This window comes from Eublepharis macularius, chromosome 8 (genome assembly GCF_028583425.1).
Source record: "Eublepharis macularius isolate TG4126 chromosome 8, MPM_Emac_v1.0, whole genome shotgun sequence".
In the NCBI taxonomy this organism is placed as follows: domain Eukaryota; kingdom Metazoa; phylum Chordata; class Lepidosauria; order Squamata; family Eublepharidae; genus Eublepharis; species Eublepharis macularius.
Window position 1 is genome coordinate 141285637 of NC_072797.1, and position 12778 is coordinate 141298414.

Sequence of the window (12778 nt, forward strand, 5' to 3'; positions counted from 1 at the left end):
AACTTCATTCATGCCCTGCCTTTCTCTCCAGTGGGAGAAAAACTTGGAGAAAAAAGAATATTCCACCCCCTCTTTAATGGAGGTTTATTTACCAGGTGATGTGGTTTACCTCCATGCCATGAAAAAGCTTTCCATTTCCATGTCTATTTCCAAACATTGAAGAGGCAAAACACTTTCTGCTGGTAACCCTAATGGGGACCCATTCTTTCTCCTCTCCCCCATTTTCTCCTCTCCCCATTTTATCCTCACAGCAACCCTGCGAGGATGCTACAGTGCAACTGGTCCAAGGTAACCCAGCAAGCTTCCACGGCAGAATGGGGATTTTAACCTGGTTTTCCCAGTTGCTAGTCTGACACTCTAACTCAGGGGTGGAGAACCTTTTACTCGCCAAGGGCCAACTTTATGTTGTCCCACGCGGGGAGGGCCCTTTCTCCCGCACGCATGATGTCACTTCCGGGACCGACGTCACGCACATGGGAGAAAGGGTGCTTGTGTCCCCTTTCTCCCTGCCGCCACCACTGCGGCCCGCATGCAGCAACAGCTCTGTTGCCAGCGCTAATGCCCACTGCTGCCACTTGCTCTTGCTGCGGCGGCATAGGCTGCTTTCGCCAGAGATGCAGGTTACTTGCGACAGCAGCAAGAGCAGCCTGCTTTCACTGCCTCCACCACTTGCTCTCATGGTGCAGGAGTGTGCCTCCCACCAAGTGGGTAAGTGGGAGCGGGGGGGAAGGGTGGGAGTGGGGCGGGGGGTCGCCCGCAGCTCCACCGCTCTCCGTGGGCCTGTCCAAATGACTTCACGGGCTTTATACGGCCTGCGGGCTGGACGTTTCCCACCCCTGCTCTAACTGCTACACACACTGGCTCATGAGGATAAAATGTGCCACATATATTATGCTTGAGAAAGAAAGTAGGTTCACTCCTGTGTGTCTAGAGTGGGATCACTTTTTGCAGGTTCTGAGCTGGTCCACATTATGGCCCATTTACTTTGTTCTTTAGAAATCCATGGGAGTCAATGAGGCAGCCCATATCTGTATACACCGACCACATAGCCCAGGGACTTGTGCATACACAGTGCATGTGGGAGCATATAGGCATATGAATTAATCCTGGCAAAACACACATTGCAAAGTCTTTAAAAAACCTGCAACTTTCATCCTCTTCAATCAACCCAGTTGTCAGCAAGTGACATTTAACTGTTTTAAGCTTCATCCCAACCTGTCTCTGGGCAAACAGCGCTCACTGCAAAATACTGTCCATCTCCTCTCCAGGTGATGCGAGGTCTGTGATCATCCCATGACAAAGCAGGTGGGACTTCCTGGGGGGAAAAAAAGAACATATTCACTTCCTGTTAACCAAGGCGCAATAGGGGACATTTGAAAGATTACCCTGCAGCCATACATGCTACCGCTCCCCTTCCTCTCTCCCTCCCTTTTTAGTATGAAGAAGGCTGGAAAATTAAGGGGCTGATGCGTCTGAAATAAAAGGGGAAGGAGAAAGGAGCAGTAGCCCCACATAACCCTTCAATTTCAATATCTGCTGGCAGCCTTTCAGGGGTAGATTCTGCCCGTAACTGCCAGTTGCCAGCTTCCTGTTCTATAGCAAAATCTATAGGCTAAAACTTATAAAAATTATGCACTTGTGAGTATATTAATGAAGTACATACTACTAATGTTGTCTAAAAACATGGCAGTTGATGCCAACTACATATGTTTTTGCATACGTTGTAAAAACGATTGCACTAACTTGGTTAGAAGAATTAATGAAATTTGATACTCTCCGCTTTCTTTAATTTTCTCCATGAAAAGAGAACCTCGACTTGTCTCCAGCATAGGGTGCCCGCTGATGTGTTTCCTTGCACTCACTTGCCTTTTCTCCAAAGCACCTCTTTCCCCAAATTGCTTATCTTGCTTTCTTCTACCTCAGGGTTTTTGATATGGTGACCACCAGGGCTTTTTTTCTGGGAGAAGAGGTGGTGGAACTCAGTGGGTTGCCCTCGGAGAAAATGGTCACATGGCTGGTGGCCCCGCCCCCTGATCTCCAGGCAGAGGGGAGTTGAGATTGCCCTCCGCACCGCCAAGCGGCATGGAGGGCAATCTCAACTCCCCTCTGTCTGGAGATCAGGGGGCAGGGCCACCAGCCATGTGACCATTTTCAAGAGGTGCCGGAACTCCGTTCCACTGCATTCCAGCTGAAAAAAAGCCCTGGCAATCACAAGTCCAAGTTTATTTGGAATGGTGACCCACTTAAAAAAAAAACAGAGCATGCCTAAATCTATACAATAGGAAAAGCCTGGGGCCCCCATTCACAGGCTTCATGGCCCACTTTTGGGTCAGGATGCACAAGCTGGCAAATGCTGCTTCAGAAGACCCCGGGAGGCATCAGTTTTGGATCTGTACAGAGTGCCCCTTTGCAAACAGCTGTCCAAATCACAGGACAATGTTTTGCTTGGAATATTCAAATGTTTTGTGACTGCCATCACCCCCCCTCCGCCCCCCCCAGTGGTTGTCTGGCCTCTGAGCAGCAGTGGGAGAAAACGCTGCTGGCCTCTATGCTGGTATATTGTAACAAGCTTCCAGCGATTCCTAGAGCTACCCATGGTCACCTACGGGTTGTACCTGGAAGTGATGTAGTGACATTGGTGACATCACACACACCACATCCCCACATTCAAACCCTCCCACTGGACATCAGGCTTTCCCTGGCAATTCTACCTCCCTCCCAGAGTAGCTATTTTGTAAATCGTCATACTTCCCCTGGCAGCCGTTTTATGATGGTGCCCACCACCCTTTCTCGAAATTCCAAAACTGCGCACAGGCTCAACAGGTTTGGGGACTCCTGGTCTTCTACACTAAGGACTTAGACCATACCAAAAGAAACTGTAGCCAATTGAATTATTTTTTAATGCTTTGAAGATGCCAAATATACTCATTGTCATGATACCCTCAAGTTTCAGAGTTGTCAGTTTACAAAACAGATGCTCCTTATTTTAAAATTGAAGTAGAAAATTACTTTTCCACCTCGTATTTAGTCTCCTTGAACTCTTATAATGAGAATCACTAACTGGAGGAACTAGAGCCAAATCTGAACTCATGAGAATGACCAGTTGGATCCCCATCAGCCTACAGGCACAGGAGGAGTTCAGAGGTGGCGGCAACAGAACTTTCTGGAAGTTCTTTAGTGGGGTGCAAGGGGAAAGTGAGGAATGGAGTTATTCTTTATCCTCTCTGTAAGCAGACCTCCTATAAATCTAGTTCTTGACCAGGAATTTAGATGCTCTGGAGCGTGGCAGAGGCTGATACTATGACCACAAATAAAGTTTCATCCCACCGTTCTTCTACAGCATATGGATTTGTAATAAATTAATAGATCTTTACCCATCTAGAGCTTTGAGCTACTTAGCTCACAAAATTTATCTGAGCAGCGTCAAAGAACTCCAAAAGTTCTTTGTCCCCAAACCCTATCTTTCAGCACAAAATATTTGTGTGTTCCTTGTATTCCTCTTCTCCAGGAAGTCACACAGAAATTTTTCTTAAGAGTTTTAATCTTTGAGATGAGCTTTGATTTTTGTATGCAGGCAACATATTAGAAAATAGATACAAAAATGCAATCTTGATGATAATGTAATTGTGCATTCAACAAAAATAAGAGCCTTTAACATTTTTCACATGTAACTAAATATAAGTGATTTAAAATATGTGCATGTACTCCTGGGACCATATGATGACGTCACTTCCAGGAAGTGACATCACTGCACAGGCTATGGCCACCCCAGGAGTGCTCCACAGGAGACCCGATGTGCATCCAAATTGGCCTGGAATACGCCACTGCTGCACGGGAAAGCACTCCGCAGCCCAATAGCAGCCCAATCCAGGCCATTTTAGGCCTGAATTGAGCCCAAATGGGCCCAAAATGGCTGAAACAGGCCAGAAACAGCCTGGAACTGGCCGCTGCCGAGCGGGAGAACCCTCCCCCGCCCGGCAATGGTCTGATCCTGGCTTTGGGCCCGAATTGGGCCGAAACATGCTCAAAATGGCCAAAATGGGCCCTAAGTGGCCCAGATCGGACCCAAATCGGCCTGGAATCGGCTGCCGCCGCATGGGGAAAGCCTCTCCCATCCGGCAGCAGCCCTATTCTGGCCATTTCGGGCCCGAATTGAGGCAAAATGGGCCCAAAATAGCCGAATCGGGCCCCAAAAGGCCCAGATCGGGCCCAAACTGGTCTGGAACGGGCCGCTGCCACGCAACAGGACCCTCCCCCGCCTGACAGCAGCCCTATCCTGGCCGTTTCGGGCCAGAATTGAGCCAAAACGGGCCCCAAATGGCCAAATTGGGCCCAAAACGGCCCAGATTGGGCCCAAAATGGCCTGGAACTGGCCACTGCTGGGTGGGTGAACCCTCCCCTGCCTGGCAGTGGTCTGATCCTGGCTTTTTTGGGCCCAAATTGGGTTGAAACTGGCCCAAAATGGCTGAAACAGCCAAATACCCATGTGGGTATTTTTAAGAGGTAACAGAACGCAGTTCCGCTGCATTCTGGCGGACAAAAGCCCTGAGCTTCATGATTGAGCAGGGATTTGAACCACCCCAAGGCCCGTATTTAGCAGTCTGCCACACTGACCGTACAATCTTACTTATGACATTACTAGTTTCCATATGCGTATTTTCTTATATCCCTTTCTTCTTGTCACCATATATTTTTAAACACATTTCCATTACATAAGACACAGGTTTACATTGCTGTTAGAATGGATACCATACCATTGGCTTTGCATGAGCAGCCTGCTTGCCTGCCGATCCATGGAACTGTGTCTCCTTTTTGCCCCAACCAACAGTAATAAACTTCCCTAAGAGTAAAGTAAACCAATTAATGATATATATAATTAAAATACTGTAGCTGTTTTTTAAATCTGACACAAAATAGCCCCAAATTACCCCCAGTTTTTTCCAGCATTCTCTTCTATTCCTCTGTACAAGCTTAACAAACACTTGTAACGTCACATTATCTACTGTATGTGCTGCATTATTTAGTTATAACTCCTAGAAGCAGACAATATAATTTTCAAGCAAATAAGACATCTTGATTCTGAAACAAAAGTTATTTCTACTGAAGTTCAGACTGTAGTCCCTCAACTCTTCTTTTCATAACAAAAAAGACAGTAAACTTGTGGTACTACAAAGACTGTATCAGAAGAAAAATTGTACAAGATACTCTGATTATAACTACTGTGGTAATAGGACTGGAAAAGATCAACATACTGGCAATCTGATTTTTAATAATTAATTAGATGTCCAGTAATTAGTCAAGGTAAAGAATTGTAATCAATGGACTTCTGGATTTTCAATAGCTCTGGTGGTCTTATATATACACATTGACAAGATATATCTCTACCAGTGTTTAATAATGAGAAAGACAGACTTTCATCTTTTGCTCTGCTATCAATATATACCTATGCTGTTGTCAAGGATACTCTGCACGTGAGTACTAAACTTAAAAAGGGCGGCCAGAGCTGGAGAATATAGCAAAGTACAACAAAAGGATATATGTAATCTTAAATCTCATAACTTGTCCTTTGGATCAAGTATCTTGAATTCTACAAGTAGGATCCTTGCATTTATATTCATTGTTTGAATTTGCATCTCCGTAACAGCACGGCCACAACTCTGCAACAGCCATTGCCTGGTATCATATTTATTGTTTGCATTCAGTCCTCCATATTATGCATGTTATTTGCTTTCCCAAAGCTGAGTTTTCTATTTTGTGAAAATTCCAGCATCTGCTACAGCAACTCACCTTCTCCAAAGTCATCTTGGTGGAGCTGACTTTCCATAATGGGCTCAAAGTCCCTCGTCATCAGGATGAGCGTTTGCTGACCTTCATGGGGTAAACACGCAACAGGATTTTAAAATCAAAACTTTCTCGGTCAGCTGAAAATCTGATTTTTACCTTATTTTTCCTACTTGATTGGACACAGAATTTCAGCCTCTGTGGCATTAGGGCAGCTGTTAAAGAAGATGCTCCCAAGAGATAAAAAAAGAAATTTGGAACAAAACTCCTACACAGATATACACATGACAGCTGAACAATGCCCACTTGAACACTGCCATGACACAAGAAGAATTAAATCCTACAAACACAGATACAATGCTGACTCTCTGTAAACCCTAGTTTGCAAACCCAGAGCTGGTCCCGAACAAATACGCTTCTTCTCCATCTTGCTTCAGCATAAATTGCCTCCCTGCGTGTCCAGTTTGCCTTAAATATAGTTTAGAGTTATTGAGGACAACCATTGTTATGACCTGTACTTTCTTTGGGGTAGATTTTGCCTTTAATCTTTCCCTTACCCCTCTGGGTAGTTTGCTGCCACCAGGAATATATTATTCCAAGATATTTTATTTAAGTTTTCCCTTTGGTAACGTTCCTAAGCGTCAGGCTCCTTCGTGGTTCTATGTGGCCCTGAGGATAGGAATGGGATAAAGCAATGACAGCTACACTGGGATATAACAAAACAAAATGAACTTTTATTTAGTCAAGAAGCGTATCGGTTTCATAAAAGTAGTTCTTAGTTCTTAAAGTTACTTCCTATAAACTCATTCACACAGATCTCTTCTAAGGCTTCACACACAGTTAGCCTCCTTCACTAGACTCAATAGTCCTCTCACAAATACTTCAAATATAGGCAGCCCACAGCCGGCCTCTCTTTCTCTGACTGAGTGTCCTTTCACAAACATGCTCAGTTCAGGTTCCACACAGGTTATATTTCTCTCATAAACACTTCAGTATACTCAGGCAGCACACAGCTAGCCTGCTTTTCTTAACCAGAGTTTGAAAGAAGCCCTAATTCAGTAGAGAACCTGTCTGATGAACGTGGTTTGGGGGCACCTGTAATGTTAAACTATGTTTAAAGCATACTAGAGAAAGGAGGGGGGAATTTTCATCAGGAAGAAGGAAGCAGCATGCATTGCTGGTTTAGCAAACCATGGTTTTCAAGCAACCAGCGCTAACGCCCACTTCTAGACCAAAAGGTAAGAAAGTTGATAGACCAAATCTGCTTGAAAACTTTGCTCTGTACCTGTCACCAAGAGAACAAGCTCTTGGTCTGGACTCCAGCTCATCGCTGTTAGGCCGCTGTCCACGCTCCCAACACACTCCAGCTGCAAAGGAGAAAGCACAGCAGGGTTGCCCACCTTCTGTCACTGGCCCTGATGCTGCAGCTTTAGCAACAGCCATACACTGAACTTAAGCAGGTGAAGCTTCCGTCGTCACTCATCTCAATGCTAAAAAAAGCTGACGCAGCTGCGGTGTAGCAGAATAATGCGATTCCTTTTGGCGTCAACTTCCAAATTCCTAAATGTGACCACAGATAAAACTAAATCAATGGCTTTTAACTAATGACTGTGGCCCACATCTGGATTCTGCTAGAGTCCAAAATGGACTAGCCTTATTCTAAGGAGTTTTTTATTATTTTAAGAGAAGAAAAAACAGGGTTAAGTTAATCTGGTTCCACGCACACACGTGATGGAAGCTTGCGGCTTCTTACAAGGTGTGTGTGGTTGAATATACACGTGTGACAGTGTATATATTAATTCCCTATATATTTAAAGAAACCAATAGTCATTTCATTAAAAACAAAGAGGAGAGGGAGGCAGCTTCAAACTCTTGTGAAGGCCACTATTATGAATGCTGCCAGTCTCGAATCTGCACCGTCACTGGTTAGATTTCTGGTCTTCCTTTAGCACCCCTAGTGGTTGTGTAGCACCACCTGTCATACCTGGTTTGTGTTCAGGTGGCAGAGGATAACATCTCCCGTGGCTGTAGCCACACAGACAGATTCTTGGTCAGGTAAATCCTCAATGCCCACAATGTGTCCACTTCCATCTTCTGGCAGAAACCCCTCTGCTGTCAGAGAAATTTCATTTGTGACCTGTAAACAGGCAAAACCGAAGGCTGTGCATGAGAAATAATCACCTCTGGTGCCCCAAAATATTCATATCTTTTGAAATTACTCCAGTTGCACATGTCTTATGCCTAAATATTCCTACATTCAGCCAATCCTTGAAAGCACCCAAGTGATTATTACAGACAAAAGCAAATGCAGTCAACACACAACTTGAGTTCCACAGCTATGGCTTGAGAGACAGTTGCCAGAACACTGAACCCCGTCCCCCATATGGCATCCACTGATGTGTTTCCTGGCACTCACTTCCGTCTTCCTGGAAGCAGAGCCAGTCCTGGCTTCCCTCCACTTCACTGGAGGAAGAGATGCTTCAGATGAGTCCAAGAGACCTCACCTTTGAGTCTGTGAGGAGCATCCATTCAGAAACAGCCACCTCCACTGTAGGAGAACAGTTGGCACAGAACCTCTCAATATTTAGTGATTGGTCCCGGCTTCCCTGCCCTGGCAGCCATTTTGAGGTGTTGCCCCCTCAGTGTTCTTAAAATTCCAGACTCAACAAGGTTGGGAACCTTGATTTAGAACAGCTTTAGAACAGCTTGACAAAGACGTAGGGTCCCTCACCTCCTGCGTGACAGGATCCAGTTCAGCAATTCCGTGCTCTAAGCCGATTAATAACGTCCCACGGTCCACGCGAAGGGAGAAACCCTGTGGAGTTCCAAGAGCCTGGCCAAGCTGGCATTCCCGTGTCCTCAATAATTTTAGATTTCTCATGATGACCTCAGTACAAACAACTGTAAAAAGTAGGAGAAAACCGTTTTCTCTCCCCGCCTTCAGAACAAACCAAAGTCACAGACTGCACATGGAAAACAGAAGTGGGCATGTGAATATGACGCTGGAAGCATTTTTATGTTATTTGATTTCTGCTCTCAGCTGCCTTTTTAACGAGATAATAGGTGGGGGTACAAAAAGTTAAAAATTTAAGAAGTAAACAAATAAAGTGGTGTGATGGAAAAAACTGGGGAAAAATTATTAGAATCGTAACAGTTCAGGGATCAGAAAATACATCAAGTCACATTTTAAGTTGTTGAAGTTGTTCAGATCCCTGAACAGTAAAAGCAGACTTGATTTTCTATGGCTGCAGTCACTGTGGGCCACATCACCATAGCACCCCTCCCCAGAGCCATGCTTTGCTTTCACTGAAATAAAAAAATGGGTGACCTTCGTTACTGTCGGGGAAAAGGAAGGCTTTAGGCTTGGGAAAGTCTATCCTCCACAGGTGGCCTGGTCCTTCTCTCTCTCTCTCTCTCTCTCTCTGCCTAGCCTACCTTATAGTGTTGTTGTTCCAGGAAAAAAAGATCAACACATCCGGAAGGCAACCCTGACCTCTTTGAAGTGAGGCTGGGTTGGCAACATGACAAATAGGTAAAAGGAGGATCTTGGTAGAAACATATGGTCCTTTTAAGAACACCAGTTGCATGACCCAATATTTTCCTAGGCCAGCTAAAGTTTCTAGTGGCCACACTTAGGCTGCCAGTTGCCACTTTGGGAGGACATTCTCCTGCTTCCCCCTGGTCTCTGGTGCCTGGGAGACAGCAGTGGGGGAGCAGAAACAGTGTTTTACTGTGTGTCGATGTCACAGCCTGGCAAAAAACCTGGCCATGACGCCAGTGCGTAAGCCAAAGCTCTAGGAACTCTAGTGTGGGCTGACACAATGACATCATGTCAGGGTTTTCACCCGGATGTGACATCAACATGTAGAGTGACGTCACTTTCGCTCCTTCCCCCTCCTCAAAGGTCCCAGGGGTGCCAGGTGTTGGCCTGGCACCTCAAGGCCACATTCGTGGAACTTTAGTTGGGGTGGAATGGCCTTTTAATTTACTGAGCCTCTGGAGGGCTGCCAGGAGCAAGCAGGACCGAGTCCCAGAAGCTCTGCCAGCACATTGTCGAGATCACTTGGCTCAGACCTTTCGGGGGCAACAACGACCAATCACCAGTCGCCTTCGCCTGGCTGGGTCAGAGCTCAGCGGCGCCTGCAGCGCTGGCTCACTGACCCATTGGAGGGGATCTTTCAACAGGCTGTGCTCCTGAGCTATTTCGCAGTCTGTCTTTGGCTTTATTAGAGCCAGTGTGGAACAGTAGTTCTGGCACTAGACTAGGACCAGGAGACTCAAGTTCAAATCCCCACTCTGCCACGGAAACCCACTGGGTGGCCGTGAGACTATCGTTCTCTCTCAGCTTAACCTACCCTACAGGGTTGTTGTTGTGAGGATGAAATGGCAGAAGGGAGAATCATGTACATCACCTGAGCTCCTTGGGAGGAGGGCAGGATCACAATGCTCTATAAACAACTAGACTTGCCTGACAGGCAGAAATCCAGCAGGCAAAACCATACTTTCATCTCTACATCAGTGGCTGCTTCCTTTGGTAAAATTCCTTCGCAGTCAAAGATCTAGAGGAGTTAGCCATGTTAGACTGTAGTTGCAAAACAGTCAAGAGTCCAGGAGCCCCTTTAAGACTAACCAACTTTATTGTAGCATAAGCTTTCGAGAACCACAGCTCTCTTCGTCAGATGCCACTTTATTGTAGCATAAGCTTTCGAGAACCACAGCTCTCTTCATCAGATGCAACTTTAAGCTTTCGAGAACCACAGCTCTCTTTGTCAGATGCAACTTTATTGTAGCATAAGCTTTCGAGAACCACAGCTCTGTTCGTCAGATGCAACTTTATTGTAGCATAAGCTTTCGAGAACCACAGCTCTCTTCGTCAGATGCAACCTGACGGTTGCATCTGACAAAGAGAGCTGTGGTTCTCGAAAGCTTATGCCACAATAAAGTTGGTTAGTCTTAAAGGTGCTACTGGACTCTTTCCTATTTCCCAGTCAAAGGTTCAGAAGTAAAATCAACCCGTTGTTGTTACGGGTTTGGAAACTCGCTCAAAAGGCTGGGCTGGGTCACCCAGAGGAGAGCGGGGCCTTTTACAAAGAACGGCCTCGCCATTTCGTACAAGACGCGCCTCCTCCGCCACCCGGCCCCCACCCAAGCTCACTCACCCCAGGAGGCGTCAGGCGCAGCTCCTCAAGGCCGCCTCTGCGCGCCTGCCATGTTCAAGGCACCGTGCGGGCGAGGCAAGCACGGAGCATGCCCAGTGGAACTCTGAAGCCGAAGTCGGGTATGGGCGGAACGGAGGACGCCTGCTCACGGCGGGGCTGAACGCGAAGCCGGGCCAAGGCAGAAGCCGGCGTACAGACGGCGCATGCTCCGTGGGAAACTCTCTCATCCTTAAGGAGTGGGAAAGTTTATCAAGAGATTTGCTCGTCTGTTCTGAGTCGCCTTGCGGTGGAGAACTTCTCTTCCTTCAGCAAGGGGGGGGGAAAGGGGGGTGGGAACCTGCTTGGATTTTTTATTGGGGGGGGAGTGGTTTTATTTATCTCAAAGCATTTATATCATGGAATTGGAAGGGATCTTTAGGGTCATCTAGTCCAACCCCCTGCGCAATGTATGAAAGCCACCTTTATAACCCGCCCTGAGCCTGCTTGCCGGGAGGGCGGGCTAAAAATCTAATCGATCGATCAATAATTACCTCCCCCTACTCCTCAGTGAGATCATGATGTCTGTCTGTCTATTTATGAACATTTATTTACTGATGTCATGTATATAGTCCGCCCCTACTCGCTGAGCGACCGAAATGTCATGGGAGAAGGACGGGGGCGGGGGGGGGGATTTGGCACCCTCTGATTTCAGCTCACTTCACCTTTCCTGGGTAGGAATCAGGTCGCCAGCTCCAAGTTAGGAAATTCCTGGAGATCTGGGGGGAGAAACCTGGAGAAAGTGGGGTTTGGGGAGGGAAAGGACCTTGGCATGGCAGATTTCCATAGAGTCCCCCCCCCCAAAGTAGCCATTTTCTCCAGGTGAACTGATCTCTGTGGCCTGGAGACCAGTTGTAATTCCGGGGGATCTCCAGCCACTACCTGGAGGCTGGCAGCCCTACATCAAGGTCACGCCTTTGCAGCCGGAGCGGCATTAAGAGGAATGACCGGATTGCCCGCTGGAAATAATGGGGGAGGCTTGAAAGCCGGCTGGGCAGAAGGGGCGCCACGGATGCCATTGCAAAAGAAACGCGGGCCCGCCTTTGCCCCCGCGCTCGGCACGGCCCCTTGCAGGCGAGGCGGGCAGGGCGCCGCCTCCTGTCCGCCGCCTGGCACGGCCCGGCCCGCCCCCGGGCGCCCAGGAAACCGCCGGCCGCCGGGCCCGGGAGAGCGCAGCCGGCCGAGCAGGAAGCGGAGCGGGGCTGCCGGCGCCGGGGGGCGAGCCCAGGTAAGAGCGGCTTCCTGCCGCCCGGGAGCCGCCGCCGCCCTCGGCCGGGTCTTTGCAGGAGGGCCGCCTCGGGGTCCCCGCCGCCTCCCTCCCTCCCTCGGAGCCGCCCCCCAGCCCTGCGGGGGAGGCCGCCCGCCTCTTGCCCGCGCACGCCCGGGGCGAGGTCTCGAGGGGCGCTGCGTGCAGCGGGGAGCCGAGCGCGGGGAGCCCCCGGAGCAGGACCATGTGGCCGGGCAGCGCCTTCGCTGCCGGGCGGTGCTGCTGCTGCGCCTCCGGGCCCAGGGGGAGGCAGAAGAAGTCGGGGCCGCCCAGCCGCAGCCGACTCGTGGCGACCCCTCCGGGCGGGGGTCCCAAGGCAAGAGAGCGGCAGAGGCGAGGCGCCCGCCCCTTCGCAGGCTCCCTCGGGGGCCGCCCCGCTGAGCTTCCTAGCTGACCTCGCCGAGGGCAATTGGGGCTGCTTCGAGGGAGGGGGGAAGTGGCTTTCAGCAAGGCGCGCACGGCTGGCCCGCCGTGCCCTTTGCCGTGCTCTTGGCAAGCTGCTCCGCAGGGTCTCCGACTAGCGTTGCCAGCCTCC

The 12778-nt window shown here is 48.7% G+C and overlaps 2 protein-coding genes across 3 annotated transcripts in view; one reads left to right on the forward strand and one right to left on the reverse strand.

The window, feature by feature from the left end:
* The window catches only part of ELP1 (elongator acetyltransferase complex subunit 1), a 73805-nt gene extending 62784 nt beyond the window's left edge, over positions 1–11021 (reverse strand). Inside the window, exons 1-7 of the mRNA XM_054986398.1 lie at positions 10941–11021; positions 8513–8682; positions 7766–7918; positions 7067–7148; positions 5788–5868; positions 4755–4840; positions 1216–1315 (exon numbers count right to left, since the gene is read on the reverse strand). Of these exons, the coding sequence (XP_054842373.1) occupies positions 1216–1315; positions 4755–4840; positions 5788–5868; positions 7067–7148; positions 7766–7918; positions 8513–8662 (652 nt within the window). The 5' untranslated portion in view covers positions 8663–8682; positions 10941–11021. The remainder of the gene's footprint in view (positions 1–1215; positions 1316–4754; positions 4841–5787; positions 5869–7066; positions 7149–7765; positions 7919–8512; positions 8683–10940) is intronic.
* Positions 11022–12130: 1109 nt separating this feature from the next.
* Positions 12131–12778, forward strand: part of TBC1D2 (TBC1 domain family member 2) — a 43626-nt gene continuing 42978 nt past the window's right edge. The window contains exon 1 of one of the 2 annotated variants that reach the window (XM_054987078.1): positions 12131–12204. The gene's annotated coding sequence lies outside the window, so the exon portion shown is untranslated. The remainder of the gene's footprint in view (positions 12205–12778) is intronic. The other variant, XM_054987079.1, reaches the window with a different exon arrangement.